This window comes from Rhinolophus ferrumequinum, chromosome X (assembly GCF_004115265.2).
Source record: "Rhinolophus ferrumequinum isolate MPI-CBG mRhiFer1 chromosome X, mRhiFer1_v1.p, whole genome shotgun sequence".
Classification (NCBI taxonomy): Eukaryota; Metazoa; Chordata; class Mammalia; order Chiroptera; family Rhinolophidae; genus Rhinolophus; species Rhinolophus ferrumequinum.
Window position 1 is genome coordinate 111,952,161 of NC_046284.1, and position 23,825 is coordinate 111,975,985.

General features: G+C 42.3%; 2 protein-coding genes across 4 annotated transcripts in view; one reads left to right on the forward strand and one right to left on the reverse strand.

Annotated features, from left to right (window-relative positions):
• MAP3K15 (mitogen-activated protein kinase kinase kinase 15) overlaps nt 1-1,834 on the forward strand; it is a 120,626-nt gene extending 118,792 nt beyond the window's left edge. For 2 of the 3 annotated variants that reach the window (XM_033106889.1, XM_033106897.1), the window contains one exon: nt 109-1,834. In XM_033106889.1, the coding sequence (XP_032962780.1) occupies nt 109-272 (164 nt within the window). In that variant the 3' untranslated portion in view covers nt 273-1,834. Of the gene's footprint in view, nt 1-72 lie in introns of all 3 variants that reach the window. The other variant, XM_033106905.1, reaches the window with a different exon arrangement.
• Nucleotides 270-18,458, reverse strand: PDHA1 (pyruvate dehydrogenase E1 subunit alpha 1). The gene is made up of 11 exons (XM_033106916.1): nt 18,275-18,458; nt 10,722-10,781; nt 10,016-10,189; nt 8,919-9,045; nt 8,138-8,229; nt 7,226-7,318; nt 6,237-6,392; nt 5,987-6,058; nt 3,828-3,895; nt 2,532-2,640; nt 270-2,074 (listed from the first exon to the last, which is right to left on the reverse strand). The coding sequence occupies exons 1-11, from the start codon at nt 18,329-18,331 to the stop codon at nt 1,910-1,912; spliced, it is 1,173 nt and encodes a 390-aa protein (XP_032962807.1). The 5' UTR covers nt 18,332-18,458; the 3' UTR covers nt 270-1,909.
• Between the last annotated feature and the right edge of the window lie 5,367 nt (nt 18,459-23,825).

The following is a 23,825-nucleotide window of genomic DNA, read 5'->3' on the forward strand; positions in this document are numbered from 1 at the left end:
CTGAATGCATTTCCTCTTCACATCACATTTACATTCTGGAATAGTTTATTTCAACCAACTTCTTTTGAAGAGTTTTACTGTTACACATCAATATATTACATATTACAGGGAATCCAGCGTCCCCGCCTGGGCAGAGGACAGATAAAGACCTTGTAGACTGGTTACAACTGCAAGGAGCAGACGCAAATGCAATTGAAAAGGTACATTTACACGCCCCCTCCCCCGCGCGCCCCCAAATAACCCTATTCCTATGTTATTACAAAGCTGCTTAGCTCCTATGTATTTGCTCTTGGTTTCAGATTGTTGAAGAGGGTTATACACTTTCTGATGTTCTTAATGATATCACTAAGGAAGATCTAAGATACCTTAGACTACGGTAAGAACAGCCTCAAAACACTTTGTATAGTAGAAAATGGCTTTTTCATGTGATTATGCTTTTACATAAAGCAGTAGAAAAAGTGCTGGTACCTTTTCCTATGACTTAGTCAGAAAGCTCCAAACTCGGGAGTTTTCCCGGGTTGAAGCTGGAAAAAGCCGAGAGGTGGCAGAAGCTGAAAGTCTGGCAGGAAAAGTCAGCGAGAAGTAGGAAGGTGACAGAAGCGCTCTCCTCCTCCTGCCATTCGTGCTATTCCCGAACCCTTTCTTTAAACTGCGACCTGCATTCTCATTCCCATGGCATCTTAAATGGCCCGCTCTGTACAGATGCACCAGCACTCCTGTACATACCTCTAGGGCCTAAGTGGTAAATCCGTATGTGAAAAGAATGTATTTCTATTTTAGGTAAGCTTTGAAGACTAGATGGCAAACCTAGTCAAGCCTAGACTTACATGCTCCAGTTTTGGCCATAAGGGGTGTTGCTTTGACTCTAAAGGAGACTCTCACGTTCTTTCGTAGTGGTGGGCTCCTCTGCAGGCTCTGGGCTGCAGTCTCCCAGTACAGAAGACAGGCTCAGGGGGCCCTGGCCACCCCCGATGACGCTTAACCCGTCAGCTGGGCCAGGGCGCAGAGGGAGCAAGGAGCTGATGTCTCTGCCGCTACAGCATTACTGAGATGGTTTCTTTTAACCTGTTGTTAACGTGTTATAGGTGAGTAGAACTGTATGTATTGTGAGAACAGTGATTGTGAACCCTAATTTTGATTAGGGTATTACAGAATTCTTAAAAATGAATTTTAATATATTTCAATGAAAAAATTAGTACACCCTATATAGCACTTGTTGGAAAGGTGAAACAATGGGTGTTTAAAATAACAAAAAGGCTGGAAATCACTGTTTCAGGCTACACATTACTATTAACTGGCATTGCACTTAAATTTGAAAAAGAAAATTGATATGAATGTACCTTGTATTTAATGTTTGATTATGAACGTATAAATGGAGATAACTAAGTTATTTGGCCTTTGCAATGATTCTGAAGTATTCCTATTTAAAAGTAGAATTGTCTTTCTACTTGCCTGGTTGTAATAAATACTACGTGCATTAAGGTACGCTGTGGGGGTAATGTGAGTATGCCAAGGGAATGATCCCCCCACAAAAAGGTGACAGAGTGGGACAGACATACAAGGAACTGTTTTTCCTTTTAGTAATTAAAACGTATTTGTTCAAATAGTATACAACTAAATCAAATAAAACTGTGTTAAGGAAATAGTTTGAAAGAAGGTTGAGCAAACTCTATACTGCCTATTTTAGGCCTATACAAATCTAAATAACCTTTAATATTCACACTAAATAATTAAGTGTGCAATAACGTCTTATAACGCAACACTATATAAACTGCATGCAGTTCCTACCTGAATCTACATACTTTCCTATGGGGTTTCCCTCCTTAACAAAGTTTGAGAACAAGAGTTCCTTCCAGTTGCTGTCAAACAGCCCACTGAAGGTGGAACCACGCATACGTGCACTCTCCCGTTAACTGACGGACTTGAACTTGATCCACTGATTTGCACCCCGAACTTCAAAAGGTGGCTCGTTGGAGTAGATGTGATACCCTAGTTCTTCCAAAGGCGGTTCAGGATCGGCTGTAGCAAACTGGGCCGCGTCCTCAATTTCCTTCCTCACTTCAACATCAATTTCCTGAAAATCAGATTTACAGTTGAAGAGATTTCTTTGCATAAACACCTTTGGTACTGACTAGTTCCACTCAGAGCCTGTTACTGGTATACCTACAGTTCTTCTAGTACTAGAAGTATTAATAGCTGTTATTTTTCAAAGATGTTAGTTTTTAACTAAATGACACAATGAATGATCTACCGAGGAACACTTTGGAGTACAGAGGTCAACATTTAAAAAAACAGATATTCCCTGGCAAGGGAACATTTATGAATAAAAAATCAAAAGTATATTTCTAGGGAAAAAAATTGTGTTCTTGAGGGGGCGGTTAAAGGCTTTGCCAATATGACTGATTAGTGTCCTGTGGTAATACATACTTTCCCATTAGGAGCGGCAGCTTTTTGTGTAGAGAAAAATCGACTGGTCAGAAAGAAGAGCCTGCCGTTAAAGGCAGACTTGCAACTACCGAGAGTGACGGTACCTTTAATTCTTCAACACTGGCAAGATTGCTGTTCACCATTCTGTCCTTGAGAAGCATGATCGGGTCACTCTTACTTCTCACTTCCTGAATTTCTTCTCGTGTACGATAACTACAGGGAGGGAAACGTAGTGAGAAGTGGGTAAAAACAGGTCCAGCATAACAAAGAGTTCTGGGAAACACCTATGTCACTGAGGAAATGGCAGAATTACACTTTCAAAGTACAAGAACTCAGCCTAACATTCTGTAAGAGCTCCTTGTATCTCTTTTATAGAAAATCCTACACTGGCAATTCACCTGGCTTCTCCAGCATTCTCACAACAGGGGCCAAGTTTTTATTTGCTGCTTTGATCTAGAGGCAGGGTATGAAGAAGTGGTAGAGCCTCTTTCTGTCTCACCCTTTTAAGCTCCTACATTTCATGTGGGACGTGGAGATGTTTTTATGCGGTGACAACCACAGACTTTGAGGCAGCAGAATGCCAAGCAGGAAATAAACGTCTTTCCTTTCTCCCTTAAGACCCCAGAGGAGTGTGGCCAGCAAAAACTCGAATAGGAGGTTTTCCAATTCTTGAATCTGTAATACATGCTTGTCCCACATATCGTTTGAAATAACACTAGAAACAAGGGCTCTACCATTCTTTGAAAGCAGCAGAATTATTACAAAGTGCATTTTTCCATATAAGTTGCTCTTTATAACATATTCCCTTAGAACTCCATTCTACACTCAGACACTTGTTATGGCTTACTCTGACTAAATCTCCTACTGTGTGTCACACTCTGGGACTGCAGCATTACATGAAAGAGTTACTAAGTGACAAGTAAAACTCCTTTTTATGACTGATCTCATCTAAAATTTTGAATACTCCACGTGCTAGCTGGCCTTGCTCCATGCCAGCCAGAAGAACATTTTCAAATTATGACTCTGCAGGAAGAATGTGCCATGAAGAAATTTGAGGTAATGCCCACAAAAATTAAATGACCCCCAATATACTACTTTACCATTGCTTTATGGAACAATTTCTCTCTGCAACTTTTTTATTGCTGCTCATGCTAGTATGTAGACACCACATATAGTAGGGATTTTCAGAATGCTTTCTATATCGGAACCAATTTATCGAGAGGCACTGCTTTCAGGCCAGGACTCAAATAACTACTTGATGCCAAGTAATTCAGTGCATGAAGCCAACTGGTGTCTGGCTTCAAAAGTAAATATTGAAACGCTTTGCTTTTTCACGTGAGTAGCACCATTCAAAGCCCACCCAACTCTGGACACCATGTTCAGATTTCCCATGACCATACCTAACTCCAGGATCACTCATGCTGTGCCCATGGTAACGGTAAGTCTGCAGTTCCATCAGGATGGGCCCCTGAAACGGAACCCAAGGGAGACAGGTGAGACAACAGGCACAGCACACCCTTTCGGGATCAGAGACATTCTCATCACATCTTCTATAAATCAGCTGAGCTGTCAAGAATTTATTAGTTGACTGATCCTTAAGTTATCTCTTCTCATTTCTAATACCGATTTATTGCATGTTTCAGTCTCACTTTTAACAGGAACCTAATAAAAGCAACCTGCCATGGCCTCTTTTGAATCAAAAAGGCATTTAGCATGTGATAGTAAATAAAGAATTGTCTATTTCATCAACATTGCATTTGATGCACAATCCTACAAAAACAGCTTAAAGGAAGAGAAACCTATTAGAAAGCAGATATGGCAGAGGGAGAGGGATGGCTTTTATGAGTATCTTCAGGGCAACAGGCTAGTCTTTTTCCCCCCGTCACAGATGAAATGATCTACAAGCATTCTGATCCTTTTAAAATGCTACAGAAAAATACTAATATAAACTCTAACGAAACAGATTAAAAGCAAACCACTATGTGTGCTGGAAAGTACAGGATGGGAGAAGTAAAGATATGCTGGGTAGGTGAATTTCCACCTCACACCCATTTCCGGCAGCATTTGTGCAGGGGATGGCAACCAATCCTGCTTCACACAGATCTGGCTAACGTGCCATAAAGCTGACAGGCACCGAGGACCTGACACTTAACCCAGTGACTCTGCTGGAGTCTGGTCTGGCCAGCCCGGTTACCACTAGCCAGCTTGCTCATGCTACACTAGCTCCCTTGCGGAAAACGACTTTAAATGGAGGGGAAGGAGGTGGGTCAAGGATCCCTGGGCAGTGTGGTGCAGCAGTTGTAAAGGGGGACTCTGAGTTCAAGTGCTTGGGTTCCAATCCTGGCTGTAACATACAGTAGCTATGTACCCTTAACTGCTCTGCGCCTCAGTTTCCTCATCTGCAAAACAGTAATAACCTAACACAGAGTCGTGCCAATTAAATCATACATAAAAGGTGCTTAGTGCGTTAGCTGACATACGTCAATCCCTCAATAACTTGTCACCTATTGTTATGTAATCCAGCAGCCAGAAGCACAATGGGTTGGGCTAAGTCGGTGGTGATAAGGGGGTTTGCAGACCCTCCCCTAATTCCAAGATTAGGCTTTGGTCAGCTGGGAAAGTCAACACATGATGTAAACCACCGATCTGTTTCCATGTAGTGATGGAGCCACATATTCTTCTGGGAACTGCGAGAGGGATGGTTGGTACCCACCACCCAGGCCTGGACCCTTCGTCCTGGATGTAGACTGCTGGCCTACTGGCGCCAACCTGCCATCCTAGTCATGCTCCATTTTATTATTCTCACTTCCTCTTGTTTAAGTGCTCTGTATTTCCCTCCCTGCTTCACCTTTTCACCACTGCTAGCCAAATCTTATTTGCAGAACTGCCTGAACACACACACAGGGGGACTCACTGAAAGGTAAACCTCAGGGGCTTGCTTTCTGGGCTGTGGAACACTGATTTAGGGAGGACATCTTTGGATTAGCTCTGATGGCACATACGCCTCTTTTCAGGCCAATCTCATTGTTTCCCTCTTGCTCTACTGCTGTAACTGAAAGGTCAAGATTCTTAGGACGGAAACAGCAAGACTAAGATTATATACTTTAACCATGAGATTTAACTTACAGAATACAAACTTATACTGAATGCCTATCTTATAAGCAAAGTTCTGTGCTGAGCACTGTGGGGGTCCCCAATCTGTTAACTCAAGGGGCTTATAATTAATGGGGGGTTGGAGGCACATAATTAACCAAACCAAAAAGCAAACCAGATTAAGTGTCACGATGAAGACAGAGGCAAAATGCTGAGGAATCACTGGAAGAAAAGAGTTACCCCAAGTGGGGGCAACATGGAATGTCTCCCTGGAGGCAAGCTACCAAGACGGTGCTATTTATGAAGGGACCCAATGCACTGGACTGGACTCTGCTTCTATCTTCTGTACAAGTCAATCAGCAGCCGCCCCTGCATAGCTACGACAGACATGGGGGAGGCATTCTTTTAACTCTTAGATAAGTATCATTAGAAACGTCTAGCCCAGAGGCCTACGAGAAAGTCTTACCTTTCCAGATCTACAGTGAGAGGCTGCAAACTTTGTCGCCTCCCGGACACACAGGACATCCATTCCATCTACCTGTTAATACATGTGAAAGGGGGCAAAGCATAAATCAAATTGTCTAAAACCATTTTAATTCTACATGACCTGTTCCCTGCACTAAGGAAACAGAACTCTTCAATTTGAGGTTGTCAAGGGCACGCAGAGGTATCGTGCCAGGAAGGTGTAGCCCTGGCTCTACATCAGGTGTCCTTACCCTCAGCCCAGGAATGAAGTCGCCTCTCTTATAGTAATCCGTGCTGGCTGCTGCTCTCTCAACAGACGTTCCCATTCCATAGCGGTTATTTTCACAGATGAAAATACAAGGTAATTTCCACAAAGCTGCCATATTGTAAGCTTCAAATATCTGACCCTGGAAATATGTAAAAAGTTCAAGTGGTTTCATTTTTCTATTTTCCTCTAGACTTCACCATCCTAACAGCTGCTGTTCTACCTTGCAGAGAAAGCTTTCATAAAGGATAAAAAGCCTCATCTTCTATAAGCAAGCTATTGAGGAAAGAAATGTGTGTTGGGGTGGGGGAGGAGGGGAGAAGCAGTAAGCACCGTCTTTTGCAATTAAGAGAAGTGACAAACCAACCACCACCACTTGTTTCTTGGGGTCAAAGCAATAGTACCGACTACACCAGAGAAAAGACGAACATGTAAAAACATGTGGCGTCCTAGTTTTATGTTTTATTATAAACATAAAACTGGATAACAGAGTGAACCAGTGTCTGAGAATCAGCTTCCAGAGCAGAGCCCCACAAAGTGTCATCCACAGACTGGTGATGACTCAGACGGTGACAGGAGAGGCAGGACAGAGTCAGAGCTCAGAAACTATACTACGAGGAGTCGGACGATGCCCAGGCCTCTGAGAGACTGAGTGTGCACATTACAGTGCTGGTTTAAGAATCAGTTTGCAATGGGTTAAAATATAAGCAGATCCTTCAGCACAGAGCGTGTGAAGCACTGGGGTAGAGCTACGGACAGCACCCTCCCAGGAGTGCGCTCCTATAAAGCACTTGGGAAACATGCCAAGAGGCAAACCTCTAGTTTGGCCATAAAAGCAACTTTTAGCTTGCCCTGTGAAGGGCTATTTCAACTGAGAAGTAACATACGACTCCTCTACAAACTGACCTATGAATATTCAACACTGTGGAAATACAATTGTATTCGTCACTGGAAAGTTAAGAGACACGTACTCACCTGATTGGCAGCGCCATCACCATATAAAGTCAGACAGATCTCATCTTTCCCGTTGTACTTACAGGCCAGCGCAATGCCAGCTCCCAGGGGCACCTAATAGTAACGACCAGCAAGAAAGGAACCACAGACACCCATGAGTGGGGACATTAATGCTCTGAATTTTAACTCCTGGCCAGAGACAGAAATTACACTGTCGCTACAAACTCTTCCTACCGCAACCTTTCCTCTGCTGACCCTACCCCCAACATTATACACAAAGCAGGAAAGTAAGATGAATACTTATGATACTCTATTTCAATCATTTAAGCAATAACATTTCTGCACTCAAAGATTCAACTACTAAGTCTAAAAATGAAACCTAGGTTTTTTTCTTTTTAAAAAACATACTGTAGAATCTCCACATATTAGAAAGGAAACCAAAGAACCTAGGTAGGATTTTATGCTGTTACCCCTTCATAGCCCCCTCACTGAGGAGGAGAAGGACTATATAAGCACAGAAGTCGGCCTGGGTTCTAAGCCGGCCCGACATCCTGAGCACCTGACTCTCCCTGTCTGGCACCAGCATCGGCACTGCCTACAGCAGGGAGACGTCGGGAAGGTAGATGTTATGAAGCAATTAATGTATCCACATATAAATAAAAAGGTGAGGGGACAGCTCCACTGCTACAGCCTGTTGCTTACTTATAAAACCTAACAAATACCGAAAAGGAAAAACTTTAAATCATGGTCCAAACCTATTTACTAAATGAGCAAATGGTAGGGTAGGAAGCAATAGATCTTTTAAGCACACTAAGCCCCCAAAGTACTAAAATACATCAGAGAAAAATTCTCTGGCGTATGAACTAACTACGTTATACAAAGGCACAGGCCGGGGCCAAATCTAGGAGAACACGCGATCCTCGCTGTGACTACCTGAGCTCCAACGATCCCATTGCCCCCGTAGAAGTTCTTGGCGTACATATGCATTGATCCTCCTTTTCCTTTAGCACAACCGCCTCTTCGTCCTAGAAATGGCAGCAGACACACACATGCATCACACAAACACACAAGACAAAAACCACACCCCAGGCATTTACTTAGAGGTTCAACATTAGAACTCAGAGGCCAATTCAATTGTATATAATCAACTGCCCCTCTAAGCAAACAGATATCCCTCGTCTCCAGACTTTTATAATGAAGACCACACTAGTCCCCTGTCCTTCACCTTCCAACCTTTCCAGCTCTCTAATTACTGAGTTTCCTTCAAATGTTAGCATGGTAACCTGGACTTTTTTTTTGCCAATTATAAACATCTTCTCATTTCTCCTACAACGGTCTTCTAAACAGTTCAAGAGTCAAAGGGGACAAAGACGAAAGGATATTTAAGAAGATTCCTCGAATTTAAATTTCATACCATGTCATGCTTCTACTCTATTTTCTATGACTACTAGATTTCTGCTGGCATGCTTGAGTATAATAAACACATTCGCATTTTATAGAGCCAACCTTTTAAAGCTTTTATCTGAGGGGTTAGATGACCCCCAAAATGGTCAGTTCACTCAAGCACAACAGAGGTAACAGAGCACCAAAAAGGACAGGATTTTGTTTAACTCAAAAAGGTTTTAATATTAATAAACATGATGGTTAGCATCTTAATAGGAGAGATTTGAAAACTTAATTAATTTCCCCTTTTTGTAAACCAATAATAGCAAACCTGTAAGCTCTGCAAGAATTTCTCGGACAGTAAGCCCACGAGTGAAGGTAAAGCCATGAGCCCGATAGGCTGTGATCAGATGGTCTGTGGGATTTATGCCAGCCTCCAGGCCCACACAACAAGCTTCCTGCGTTAAAGAAGCAGAGATGAGTCAATACAATACACATTTCTAGATAAAAGGTGTCCTATATACTGTTATGAAATATTTGGCCTAATCACACTCTTCATTAGTAACTATAGAAAGCAGCTCATTTTTTTCATCAGAAACAGAAGGTAAGGCCTAAGCCAGAGGCCATAAACTGGCAATCCACAGATGTGCTGTTTCCTTTAGCCTGTACGGCGATTTGAAAAAACATTAAAATATTGAAGGACTCTTAGATGAAAATCAAGACTTCAGTCTTCTCTTGAAGAAATGAACAAACAGGAAGCATTAGCCCCGTATTTCCATATGACACCAACTGGCTGCAACCAAGTCTTAACACCCCCTGCAGCTGGGACCTGCCCGTTCCAGTTCACCACCAATCCAGTCCTTGTCACCACTGTTTTTTTTCTAACTTTTATTTATTTTAAGTGTGTTTTTCCAGGACCCGTCAGCTCCAAGTCAAGTAGTTGTTTCAATCTAGTTGTGGAGGGCGCAGCTCACAGTGGCCCACGTGGGGATCGAACCGGCAACCTTGTTGTAAGAGTACCGCGCTCTCACCAACTGAGCTAAGCCGCCACCTCACCACTCTATTTTTTATATAGCTGGGCTTCTTCCCTCATTTATTCTACCTACCTGGTCCCTGTAGGCATTTGAATTTATAACTCTTGGTCTAAACCTATAAAACAAAACAAAACACACACACACAAAAACCCTCCCCCCCATAATATATCCAATACAGGTTGTCACAATGCCATAAAGGCATATGAAATCAGCAATGGGATGTGTGAATCAATTCTTTAGCATAAGCTTCATAGCACGTCTCAGAATTCTCATTTTTATTCTAACATACCAGCCTGGAATCCCTCGGATGCATAAGGCAGGGTTAAAAGCCACTAAATACAAACCACACTTAAATTCCTGAATAACGTGGCTTTTTTACAAAACTCCCACTCACCTGGCCATCACACAAGTGACAGAAACCACGAATAATTTTCTGCTTGTACAGCTGATCTGCCTTTAACTCCATTCGGCGAACAGTCTGCATCATCCTGTAGTATTTGAGCCCATCCTCCCTGGTGAGCACCGTGGTGACGGGAGGGCCCTCTTCCAGCCGGTGAAGGTCACACTTCTGAAATGGAAAGTTATCTTTCAGTGACTACAATGTAAACACCACCAACCCATTCTAAGAGCTAACTCCATCACAAACAACATTTCACTCAAAAACCCACAGGAGCACGTCAGGAATTCCGCATGTTGCTGCTCATGCCTCGTGTCAGAAAGCTCCCTGCAATGGGAGGGGGTTTGGGAGGAAGGCAATCTGTCTAACATGACTTTCACGGAAAACTTCTAGAAGTCAAATGAGCTATAGGCTGAAAGACGAACTTTCAAAGAAGCAGTCTAAGAATCTTCTCATTCGAATGTTTTACTGAATCACATTCTAAACTTTGGAGAAAGTCCTTAAATTTTTTAGCTCATTCCCCCTCCCCTGAAACATCAGCAAGCTGCTAAGAAGTGTAAATTCTAATTTTTGCTAAACTTCTCTGAACCTTTGATTCTAGAACATTTGGAGGAAAATTGTGAAAAAGCAATTCCAAAAGCAAAACTGTATATCAAAGTACACCTGTGGAAAAGTTATTAACACAAAGTAAAACATCTCTTACCTTAATTTCAAATGTAGCATCGTTTGCAAAATTACGGGATGCCACGAGCACTCTGCTTGCCTTGAAAAACCAAAATATACAAATATATCAATACTTTGATTGCCAGTTAAAGTCAATACTCTTATTAATCAGTTATCAGTATGGCAGTCCTGGAACTTGAATAAGCCCCAACATATGTAAATGAAGCCATGCTTTGGCCAACGAAACATGATAGTATCTCTGATCTGATGGCAAACAGCAGAAAAAGAATGTTGACAAAAACCAAACCAATCCCCTTAAGTCATTTTGTTTTCAAAGAAATTACAGTGAGAATATAATGAAGTTAATGGCCACGCTGAAGAGAATGATCATTTGTGGGCTTTGTTTGTGTATGCTATTCTTAGTCATAACCAGATATACTGAGCAAGATAAAGCTTCACGTTCAGAATTATTCTTGAAATAAAACTATGATACAATCCCTATTTCAGGCAAACTGTTTCTCTATGAAATGGATATATAAGAAAAATATTTTAAACTACTCAATGTATGGGGTAAATAATCAGTGAGAAACAATGTAAGACAAAAGATACTTGCACTCCCTGACTTAAAAAAACAAACGAATTGAGGGATGTTTTATCATTTAACAGCCCCAGAAAGGAGAGATGTTCTCTACAACAGTGTTCCCTTCTTGATGTCCGGGTGGCTGTCACCACTGGGGGTGGGGAGTTAAAAATCTGGGAGAAATGTTTCCTTTTCACTTTTACAATCGAACATACCTGCTCGCAGCAAAAGTATTCTATGTGATGGCTAAGGTCCATGTTAGACCACAAACATTTAACCAATTAACATTTAACCGATTCTGCTACGTTTCCACACACTGATGTGTAAACTAACATGACTTCTTCCCCCCCCTTCTTCCGCCTCCCGCCCCACTCCGGATCAAGCCATTGTTTCATCAATATGCCATTATCTACTAAAGCCAACAAGACAGTAACTTTGCTGGAGGAAAAACGCTTAAAAACTAGAAATAAATGCTTCAGTTAAGTCAGAAGTAGAGAGAACCCATTAATATAAAGAATAAGTGAAGAAAATTGAGGAATTTGGGAAGTAGAGCTGAGAGGGGTGAGGTAACAAACAAAAGGTTATGTTTGGCAATCATGAAACATACATGCTATTTTTGGCAGTTAAAAACTTATTTTGGACTTCTAGTCAAGATGATGAAGTAGGTAGGTAAATGCTTTGCTCACCTCCTCCCGTGACCACATCAAAATTACAACTAAATTATAGAACAACTATCATTGAGAACCATCTGAAGACTAACTGAACAGAAGTCCTGTAACTAAAGATATAATAAAGAAGCCATGTTGACTGATAGGGGCAGAGACGCAGAATGGGCAGGTCCCAAACCCACAGTGTGGCGATCAAGAATTGGGAGACATATCCTGGCTGTGGAGGTCCCCACTGAGGAGCAAGGGGTCCCAGCCCCACACCTGGCTGCGCAGCCCAGGGCTTCAGGGCTGGGGAGGAGTCCCCATAACATAGAGCTTTAGAAACCAGTGGGGATTGCATCCGAATGAGACCGAAGGCTGCTGGAGACCTAGGCAGTCCTCTTGAGGGGGACCCACAAACTCACTTGCTCTGCCCTCCTGCGCAGAGGCAGCAGCTTGAAAAGCAGCAGACACTTAAAGGGGACTAAACTGACTAGTTTCAGGGTGAGGGCTGAAGGGGCAGAGGTTGGGACAGCTCTCTCTGGGGAGAGAAGTACTGGAAGGTACCACTGTTGCTTTGTTGAACCCTCTCCTTTATACAGCCAACCCGGCTCGGGGGAGAGCCAAATCTGAGCTCCCATTAACCTGGCTAACACCGTTCGCCTCGCCCTGGTGATTCCCTTGAGAATCTGCCCCTCTCAACTCACACACCTGGCCAAACCTCTCCCAGTGGCTTTCCCACACAAGCGCCTGCTAGTGCTGCAGACTTCCCTAAAATCTCTCAAAGGTCCACCAATCCCAAATAAGTAGTGGCTGGCCTTGGTGTGCCCTGTAGTTTGTGCTAAGCTACCCAAGCCTGGCACAAGCGGCAACCAGTCTGAACTTGCAGAGTAACTTCCATCAGGCAGCCCCAAGACTGGCATAAGCAGTGGCCATTCTTGGCTTGGAACATAGCCTCAACTAAGTGACTATAAACTCGGCACAAGTGGCAGCTGGCCTTAGTGCACACTGTGGTGCCCCTAAAAGGGTCCCAAGCCTGACACTAGTGGCAGCTAGCCTCAGTTCGCAGAATAGTACCCAAAGCAATCTAGAGTCAATGCAATCCCTATCAAAATACCAATGGCATTTTTCACAGAACAACAACAAGTAAATGAAATTTATATGGAACCACAAAAGACCTCAAAGAGCCACAGCAATCTTGGAGAAAGAAGAACAAAGTTGAAGGGATCACACTACCTGATATCAAACTATACTAAGGCTATAGCAATCAAAACAGCATGGTACTGGCATAATAACAGACACATAAATCGATGGAACAGAACAGAGAGCCCAGAAATAAACCCATGCCTATATGGTCAATTAATCTATGACAAAGGAGGCAAGAATACTAAGGATATACAATGGGGTAAAGACAGTCTCTTCAATAAGTGGTGTTTGGAAAACTGGATACATGCAAAAAAAATAAAAAGAAACTAGACCACTTTCACATACCATATACAAGAATAAACTCAAAATGGATTAAAGACTTAAATGTAAGACCTGAAACCATAAAACTCCTAGAAGACAACATAGGCAGTAAGCTTTGTGATATCACAATTTTTATATAGATAGATCTCTCTCTCTCTCTTTTCTCGGGCAAGGGAAATAAAAGAAAAAATAAACAAATGGGACTACATCAAACTAAAGTTTCTGCACAGTGAAGGAAACCATCAACAAAATAAAAAGACAACCTACTGAATGGGAGTAGATATTCGCCAATGATACATGGGATAAGCATTTAATATCCATATAACTTAACACCAAAAAAAACCAATCTGATTTAAAAATGGCCAGAGGACCTGAATAGACATTTCTCGAAAGAGAACATACCAATGAACAGGCACATGAAAAGACACACATCACCACTAATCATCAAGGAAATGCAAATTAAAACCACAAGGAGATATCACCTCTCGCCTGTCACAATTGTTATTATCAATAAATAAACAAGTGCTGGCACGGATGTGGAGAAAAGGGAACCCTTGTGCACTGTTGGTGGGATTGCAAATGGGTGTAGCCACTATGGAAAACAGTATGGAGGTTCCTCAAAAAATTAAAAATAGAGCTACCTTATGACCTAGCAATTTCACTTCTGGGTATTTACCTGAATAAATCCAAAACACTAATTTGAAAAGATGTATGTACCCCTATATTCAATGCAGCATTATTTACAATAGTCAAGATACGGAAGCAACCTAAGTGTTCATCAACAGACGAATGGATGAAGAGATGTGATACATATACAGAAGGTGCCAAAAATGTATACACATTTTAAGAAAGGAAAAAACTGTATTTAAATTGTAATACTCAATATATACCAATAACAAAAGATGAGTACAAGTCATATGTATACATATTTTTGGCACCTCCGGTATAGAATGGAATATTACTCAGCCATAAAAAAGAATGGAATCTTGTCATTTCTGACAACATGGATGGACCTAGAGGGTATTATGCTAAGTGAAATAAGTCAGACAGAGAAAGACAAATACCATAAGATTTCACTTATATGTGGAAACTGAAAAAAAAAATAAACAAAATAGAAACAAACTCATCGATACAGAGAACAAATTTTTGGTTGCCAGATTGGGACGGATGGGTGAAAACCGTGAAGTCAGGAAGAAGTACAAATTGGCAGTTACAAAAATAATCACAGGGATATAAAGTACAGTATAGAGAATAAAATAAAAAATATTGTAATAACTATGTGGGGTCAGATGGGTACTAAATTTATTGAGGTGATCATTTTCTAAGTTATATATATGTCTAATCACTATGCTGTATACCTGAAGCTAATATAATATTGTATGTCAACTGAAAAATTAATTAAAAATTATTTTGTGGAGCCAGAAATATTTCTTGTATTGAGAAATAATCTTCTAGATACAGCTACAGAAACTGTAGCTTTGGAAAGATTTAAAACTAGAGCTCAAACCATCCAGGAAGTAGTAATGAGAACAGGTAAAATTTTCTTTCTCCATCCTAAAGTAGAAACAATGAAGAATGACAGTTTAATAAAGCAGGAAATTACAGTCAAAGATTATGAGTGCCAGAAAGCTACTTATTTTCTCCCAATTTTAATTATTATGAATCTCAAAAAATAAGAAGAATCATTGATATACTGGGTGAAAGAGCTAAAAGTTAAGTCAGAAGTGTGAGTATATCACAACTGTGGAGATTGTTGAAAAAATTACTGTTCATTTTCTCTGGAGAGCCATAAAAGGCTTCTGTTAAGTGGGATTCCTCTTCGAGAGATTGACAAACCCATCCAAATTTTGAAAAATAAAAACGTTAAGTTCCTAAATACATGGCAACCATTCAAGTGAAAGGGAAAATATTTTTTAAATTCCAGATTCTACCAGTATAAATTAAAAATCTTACCTATTACTTAAAAAGCCTAAGGAATACTGGTAGTAAAGATCTCACAAACGAAGTCATAAGAGAAATACAAACAATAAGACAAAGAATAAAATTTTTGAATACAACTTAATCTTCTGTGGAATAAGAAATTTGAAAACTCTCAACATCAAATATGAAATCACAGGTACTTCGGTACCTTAAGTAATTTAAGTTACACTGGGCTCTCAGCTTTCATTTTGCAGACTCACAACTTTTTGTAGGAGGCACTAACAACCAGTTTCTGAAGGTTTTGGTGGATTGGTTGAAGGGTGGCAATGAGAGGGAGGAAAGAGCAGGACATTGTTCCAAGGCTTCCACCTCGGTCAACCCCCAGTAACTCCTGATGCTCTCAAACCCTGAGAAGTGAACACCATAATAAATTACAGCAACATTTCCACTTAGGTTCTCCAAGATACACCTACTTTAATTCATACAATGAGTTTGTTTAAAGATAAATTCCTTAAACCTGTTTGTATCACTTATGTTTAGAGAGAAACTGGTCATTTTTGTCTTGATGGCACTAATTTCTGCTATTATTTTAAAGACACTTTTGCAAATCAAAGTTTCAAACCCAGAATCACTGGGAACCTGGCATGTTGAGGAACAACAAACCTGTCCAGCTCATGACGGTTCCAAGTGTTTTCCTTCCGCTAACAATGATCTTTTTAGCATTAAAAAGCATAGGTTTAAAAAAAAAAAGTACAGGTCTATGATGATTCTAAAACAAACACTTTGAACCCTCTAAGTAGCCTGTGTTAACAACAACTGAAACCTGATGAATGAGCACACTAGACCCATGAGCCCGAAGTGCCCTGAACACTGGGGAGCATCTCATCAATTATTACAGTTTATGGAAACACTGATTAGCTGATTGGCCCTGTTGTGGGGAGGGGAGCTATTCAGCAGCATTGCAGCCCACAGACACACATAAGCTAGGGCTTATACGTGACTCTTCAAAATATTTTTCTCTGCTTTGTATAATTAATGCCACATATGCAGGCAATGGAAAAATATACAAAACGGTCAAAAGGGAGTGGGGCTCAAAGAAGCATTAACTCTGTCACTGTCTCTCACCCTCATAAAAAAAAATGAATGTTATGCACGGGAATCCATTTCCACTGTCTTTTCTCTCAGTAAGATTATGTGACTGAATGAAGTTATACTCCACTCCTGTTTTACTCAGTCAGCACACTGTAACCTCAAACTCATTTCTATTTGATATGGGCTGTACTATATGATTTTTGAAGGGGCCAAAGTTTTACTGAGGTGAAGATGAAGTGCACTTTGCATTTCATGCCAACACACTGCTGGGAGGCTGGGAAACACAACCGGGAGTATTTTGGGCAGGAAAGGAAGGAGGCTCAGATTTTAAACAATGACGTCTCTCTGTTCACAGGAACTGACACCGGGGACTAATTCGAAAACTCACACACAAATTTTCCTTTTCCCGTGGATAATCACAAAAACGTCTATCAAAGTTTTTCCTTTTCAATGTAGTCCTTTAAATTTAACATAATACAGAACTAAAGCCCTGTATAATGTTGAAAACATGTTTCTATTACGACTAAAAACTGTTGTTGTGGAGATTAAATGAGATAAAGCACGTGAAACACCTCGCCTAGTGACCGCCACGTATTAAGAGCTCAATACATGTTGGATGTAGCATGTGTACACGCAGAAACACACAATGGCGACATTCGCTTCTCCTTCAGGTAGCTCCGGTGACAATTTAAATGCTAAAAACTGATCAAACTGTGTTTGTAGTTACTTCAGTCAAGGGGATTCCAAGAGGGGTAACTCTTCCTACCTTTCAACCATCTCTGTCCTTCCTAAGCCGAGTTGCCACAAAGTCCTGGGGGACTTACTAGAGCCAGAACTGCAAGTCAAAGCTTGCCTGTCGTTATACCAAGAAATACTACCTCGCCGTGCTTAACAGGTCAAATGCTACAAGTTTACACATTAGGCACATCTGAAAGCTTGAGCCAGAAATAGTGCTAACCTCCAACCCTTCCGTCTCCAGCAGCACTGCTGTTTTCTTTGGCTCCTTTTACCGTGTGTGTGTGTGTGTGTGTGTGTGTGTGTGTGTGTGTGTGTGTGTAAGGGGGGAGGGCAATTTCCTCTGCGTTGTGATGGACTGCTCTGGAATTGACAGCCAAGAAAAGCTCAACGTTCAGGAAGGGAAGGGGAGGAAATTTGTTTCTGGGGAGCCTGACCCTGTCTGAACTCCTCACAGAGCAGAGCGTAGGTGTTCAAAAAGTGTATACCAAACTGGGCCCTCAAATAATATCATTTAACATACATAGCACCTACTTGGAAAGGTCTACACACGTACCGTTCGTTTCAGCCTCACGACAACCCCACGGGTTAAGGACTTACTGTCTATTTTAGAAATGAGGAAACTGAGCAGGGGGATATTTAAAAAAAACAAGAAACCACCTTGTCCAAGGTCGCAGGGCTAGTAAATGGTGAGTCTGGTGTTTTAAGGAGCCACTCAGTCTCCGGATTCCCTGCTCTCACCGTACCACATGGCCTCTGGGTCAAGAGGAGGAATGCGGTTAGAAAGACTTAAAATGAGTGGGCCGGGAAGGGGGCCAGTCAAGTGGACACACGAGCAGGCCCAAGGCCCCCTTTTCTGGGCACTTCTGGAGCACATCTCCTCGCCCCGCGCCGTGACCTCCACGCACATCTCGTGGAGCTCCCCTCCCCCCGTCGACGCAGGTGGCCGAGCAGCCGCTCCTCCCAGGGCCGGGACCAGAACACACCGCCTAGAGGCAAAACAAAGGCCTGCAGCTCCCAGAGCGCCCCGCGGCGCGCTAGGCGGCGCCACACCGGACGCCCGGAGGCCCGGCCCGCTCTCCGCGCCCTCCGGCCTCCGGCCTCGGCTCAGCCCCGCTCGCGTCCCACCCCGGACCGCTCACGCCGCCTCACCGGCTTCTGGGCAGCGCCCGACAACACGCGGGAGACGGCGGCGAGCATCTTCCTCATGGACTGAGGGCGGTGGCGGTGGCGGTGGCGATGGCGGTGGCGGCGCCTAACGATTCAGGCAACGCCGCCCAGGCGTCTCCAAGTCTCCTTCAGGTGCCCGGAGCAGACGCCACGCCTAAACCGCAGCGCGACGTAACGGAAACGTAGACGTCATACGCAGCGCCGGACCGCGGACCAATCAGGAGAGTCCCCAGGGTATTCCCCGCCCACCAGAGAGGCCTGCGGTCGTTCATTGGGTGTCAGCATCAGAGGTGGCGGTGCTAAGGCCTCTTTCCGTCACCCCGCGGCGGGCGGCTGCATTGACGCTGATTCCAGGGCTCGTGCTTGGGAAAGTGGAGCCCCGCCTTCGGAGCCCAGTGGGAAAAGATCCTTCTTGGATTTAGCACCAAAGATTGGCGGTGCACGACTGGAAATCGTGCAGGCCAATCCTACCATGTACCCGGTCCTGCTGATGCTGCCTTCACTCAATACAGTGAATGCTAAAGATTAACAGCATGGTCGGGCCCAAAAGACCGAACGTTAACTTGTCTAAGAGATCATGTAACAATTGTAAAATGCTGCCCTGTCTACTTGAGCTAGGATCCAAAAATAGGTTCCCCAAGTAAATGTTGAGAGGTCAATGGGAAAAGCCTCTTGGCTTTACTTGATTCACATGCTCAACATGAGTGAACAGCGTGACACTGCTGATGATAAAAGCACACACAAACACAAAGGCAACTCTAGGGTCTCTTCAGAGGAGTTCCCAGGTCAAAGCGCCAACTGTGCACCAGTGGAATTGCACCTGGGGTACTGGGTTCAGATTTGGACTCCACGTTTTAAGGGGGTGCGATGAGAAAACAGCTATTTTGAGTTGCTGCCCAGGCATTTTACAGCATGACCACCCTGCTCACACCCAGGGTCTGGACATTTAGATAAAGACCTGACATTAGGATTTCTGCCACAAGTTCCTACTTTGGTTTTCCTGGGGTATCTTTTAAAATACCCACTCAGAGTTGAGCCTGTGGAAAGTTAGTGACCTCCACTGCAAACACGTTATAAATAATGAGTGTTACGCTGCTCACTCGTAACCTGGAACAGAGTAGACTACCCGTCCCCTGGCACATGGAGGGGTTGGGTAGCAGCAGGCATTTTCTGGGATTTGTAAGTAATAAATCTTGTGACTTTACTTCCTTTGTGTGAACTGTATGTATGGCGCCTTCAATCAAAATGACCCAGGGTTTTTCACTTCCCTAAAGTGAAAAATCAGACTAACTTAGGGTGGGTTAGGTTATGTTTTACCAATCGACCTCCACATTTCAGTCACCTTATGCATACTACAGGTCCCTCACGGCTTGGCGGGGGCTCCGCTCCATGTCATCGTCACTCTGGGACCCAGACTGATGGAGCAGCCTCAATCCGGAACCTAGTTTGTCTCATGGTAGAGGGAAAAGAGATCATTTAAACTGCCTCTCAAAGTTTCTACCCAGAAGTGACACATGTCACTTCCTCTCAATTTCCGTAGACCAGAGCTAGTTACCCAGCCATGTCTGAGTTCACCAGGGTAAGGTATGATCCTCCTGCTGTGATAGAGACCAGGAAAATGGATGAACAGTAAAGCCTCAGAGGATTAGATACATCTTCACACATTTTCAGGCCTGTCATGTTCCAGGAGGAAGAACTAATGTGTGTTTGTGTGTGTGTGAATAAAATGTTTTCAATTTATTATAACAATGAATTTTCTAACAATGAGAATTGTCCAATGAGATAATTCCCTGCCAGTGTCACCAAAAGTATTCAAAGCAGAAACTCAAAGCATGAGGAGCTGTCAGAATAGCAGAGGACACTGGCGGGTACCTGGGCTGAGAGACCTTGTTGACTTCTTCCACCTCTATGACCAGGTTGCAATAAGACGAACGTGCCTTAAAGGAGTGAGAGGGGGCCCATTAAAAGGTAGGGTTGGGCGTGAGATCCACTGTACAGTATGGCTTCGGCAGATGCTGCTGCTGCTGATTGAATGTCGAGGGTGAAGAAAAGGGAATGAAAAGAGTTGGAGGCCAGATGTCCAGGGCATGAGAAGAAGCTGGTTTGGATTGTTTGGGACATGTTGACCTGGAGGTAGTGGTGGGACAGCTATCTGAAGATGTCTCCTCGGAAGTCGGAGGTGTAAGTCTGGAACATATGGCTGGAAATATGGATTTGGGAGTGACCTGCATAGGGGTCATATCGGTTGTATATGTCCAAGAGCACTGTAGGACATAGGGACATAAATTCATTCATTCACTCATTCAACACATATTTATTGCACACTGATGATGAGTCAGGTGCTCTATTGGAGACAGAACAAGGAACAAGTTCTCCTCTCACAGACCTTACAGTTGAATAGGGTTAATTAACAAGTGCACATAAATATACATTATATGAACTTATAATACAAATGATAAGTGGTGTGAAGACAAATTAAGCAGGGTAAGAGGATAGAGAGTAAGAGGAGGAGCGTCAGAAAGGCCCCTCTGGTGAGGGAACAAATGAGCAGAGACCTGAATGCAGTCGGGAAGCAAACTATGCAAAAATCCAGAGGAAGGCTTTTCAGACAGAAGGATCAACAAATACAAATGCCCTAAGATGGAAGTAAACTCTGTATATTAAAGAAATAGCAAGAACAGCAAGTGACTCTAGTGGCATAAAGGAGGCAGAGTGGTATGAATTAGAAAACAAAGAGCAGCACAGGTAAGGACTTAGTAGCATTTTTTATTTCTTATTCTTGGTAGGAAATTGAATTTTGTTTTAAGTGGGATGGGAAGCCATTGGAGGGAAGGGAGCAGAGAAATGCCGTAATTGCTGTTTCCAATGGACATTTAAGACCATTCTGGTTGCTGAGTGGACATTCACATGGGAACAAGAGTTTCCTTAGCGCTTATTTGTTCTTCGAGTTCTGGGAAGCTTCTACTTCCTTTAGGGGGACTCATAGTTCTAGACAGACTGGATGTAAATTGTCCTTTGCTTTATTTTTGCAGTAAGTAGATTCCTCTACCCTTCGTGTGTCATCGCAACCTAAATGCTATAAAGATTTAAGACGTAGGACTTTATGAGAACAAAGGATAAACTAGGTTATGTTGAAGTGACACATTAGCATCAATTATCAGTGGGTTACTCAAACTGAGGTTTATTTTTTACTCACGTTATACATCCCACATGGATTGGCCAGGGACTCTCTCCAAGATATCACTCAGGAACTCAGTATGACAGACGCTTTACTATTTCAGTATGTGACTTCCATGGTCAATGCAGCAGGGAAGGAGAGAGTTCAGAAAGGTCTCATGGTGGCTCTTAAATGCTTTGGCTGAGTGTCCCCTGTCCCTAGCACACATTTACCCCAGAAATAGCTGCTCAGTGAATTCCTCTGCCATCCAGTCAACCACTCCCTCTCCAACAAGGGGGCTCCTCTTTGGGTGCTATATGTCATCCCACCCAGCAGTGGCTGCTTCTTATATCTGCTATTCCTATATCCTTTAGAGTTCTTTTTATCTCTTCTCCCTCCTACTCCAACCTCTCATTAAAGGCAGACAATGAAGCTACTGTGGATTCACTTCCTAACCACATAATAAAGTGAGTATCGCAATAAAGTGAGTCGTAATCTTCCTGGTGGTGGAGGGTCTTGCCTGCAGAAAAAAAAAAAAAAAAAGCAACACCTGTGAAGCTCAATAACGCGAAGAGCAATAAAATAAGGTATGCTTATTTTTGAGCAATAAATAACAATAGTACTGAATTGTAACCCACAGAAGAAAAAAAATATCCATGAATCCATACAGACATAAACATATAATTGAATAAATAAGTGGGGAGAAAGGACTTTTCCTTACAGCAGAATTCCATTTAATTAATACAGAAGTAATGACGTAAATAGGAAAACAAACCCCACCATTTGGCAAAGACCACAGTAATAACTGTTGCAGGCCAGAATGATCAACGGAGGCTAAAATTAGTAGGTAAAGTAAGATGAGAAACAAGATATTTGCATAATTTCAGTTTCTCCCTACAAGATACTGATTAATTACAAAGGTTAAAATAGTAACTTCACAGTGGAGAAACAAGGTAATTCAGTTTTTCATAAGTAGGATATTTTCTTTACACCCTTTTTTTGTCTGAAATTTCAGAGCCAGAGTTGGAAGTAACCTTGAAGGTGAGGGAAGCTTCAGGTGTTGTATGAGTGGTGACAGGTTAAGGTTACAGTTACTAGTCACTGGTATGGGCCACAGCAATGTCACCTGTGCCAGAACAGTAACAAAGGGCTCTTGCACCTGGAGGAAGGGAGGCCAAGAGGATGGAGAAACAATTGCAAAAGGCAGGACTCTGAGGAAGACAAAGTCTTTAGAAAGTGTTGGAGAGGATGTGGAGAAAAAGGAACCCTGTGCACTGTTGGTAAGAATGTCAATTGGTGCAGCAACTATGGAAAATAGTATGGAGATTCCTCGAAAAATTGAAAATAGAACTACCTTATAATCCAGCAATTCCACTTCTGGGTGTCTACCTGCAGAAAACAAAAACACTAATTTGAAAGATATCTACACCCTCCATGTTCACTGCAGCACTATTTACTATAGCCGAGACATGGAAGCAACCTGTGTCCATCGAGGGATGAAGAGATAAGCAAGATGTGGTATACAGAGGGTGCCAAAAAAAAGTATACACATTTTAAGAAAGGAAAAAACTGTATTAAAATTGTAATACTCGACATATACCGATAACAAAAGACGAATACAAGTCATGTTTGACTTCTGCAATTACAAGAGGTGCTCAAAGTGGTTGCCATCAGTGTAATTTTAATACAGTTTTTTCCTTTCTTAAAATGTGTATACTTTCTTTCGGCACCCTCTGTATATACAATGGAATATTACTCAGCCATAGAAAAACCCAAAAAATCAAGAAAATCTTTCCACTTGTGACAACAAGCATGGACCTTGAGGACATTATGCCAAGTGAAATAAATCAGACAGAGAAAAACAGATACTGCATGATTTCACTTATATGTGGAATCTCAAACAAACAGACAACCCCCTCCCCCCGCCCCAAATATAAGCTCATAGATACAGAGAACAAATTGGTGGTTGCCAGAGGTGGGAGGGCATAAAATGGGTAAGAGGGTCCAAAGGCAAAAACTTTCAGTTATAAAACAGATGTCATGAGGGCGTAACGTACAGCATGGTAAGTATAGTCAATAACACTGTATTGCATATTTGAAAGTTGCTAAAAGAATAGATCTTAAAAATTCTCAGCACAAGAAAAAAATTGTAATTCTACGTGGTGATGGATGTTAACTAGACTTATTGTGGTGATCATTTCACAATGTATATACAAATATCAAATCATTACGTTGTACTTGTATACCTGAAACTAATATAATGTTATATGGCAATTATATCTGAATTGAAAAGAAAAAGAATAGTTTCATTTCTTAACTTAAAGGAAAATAAGCTTTGACCATCTCTATAATGTAGGAAGGAAGGAAGGAAGGAAG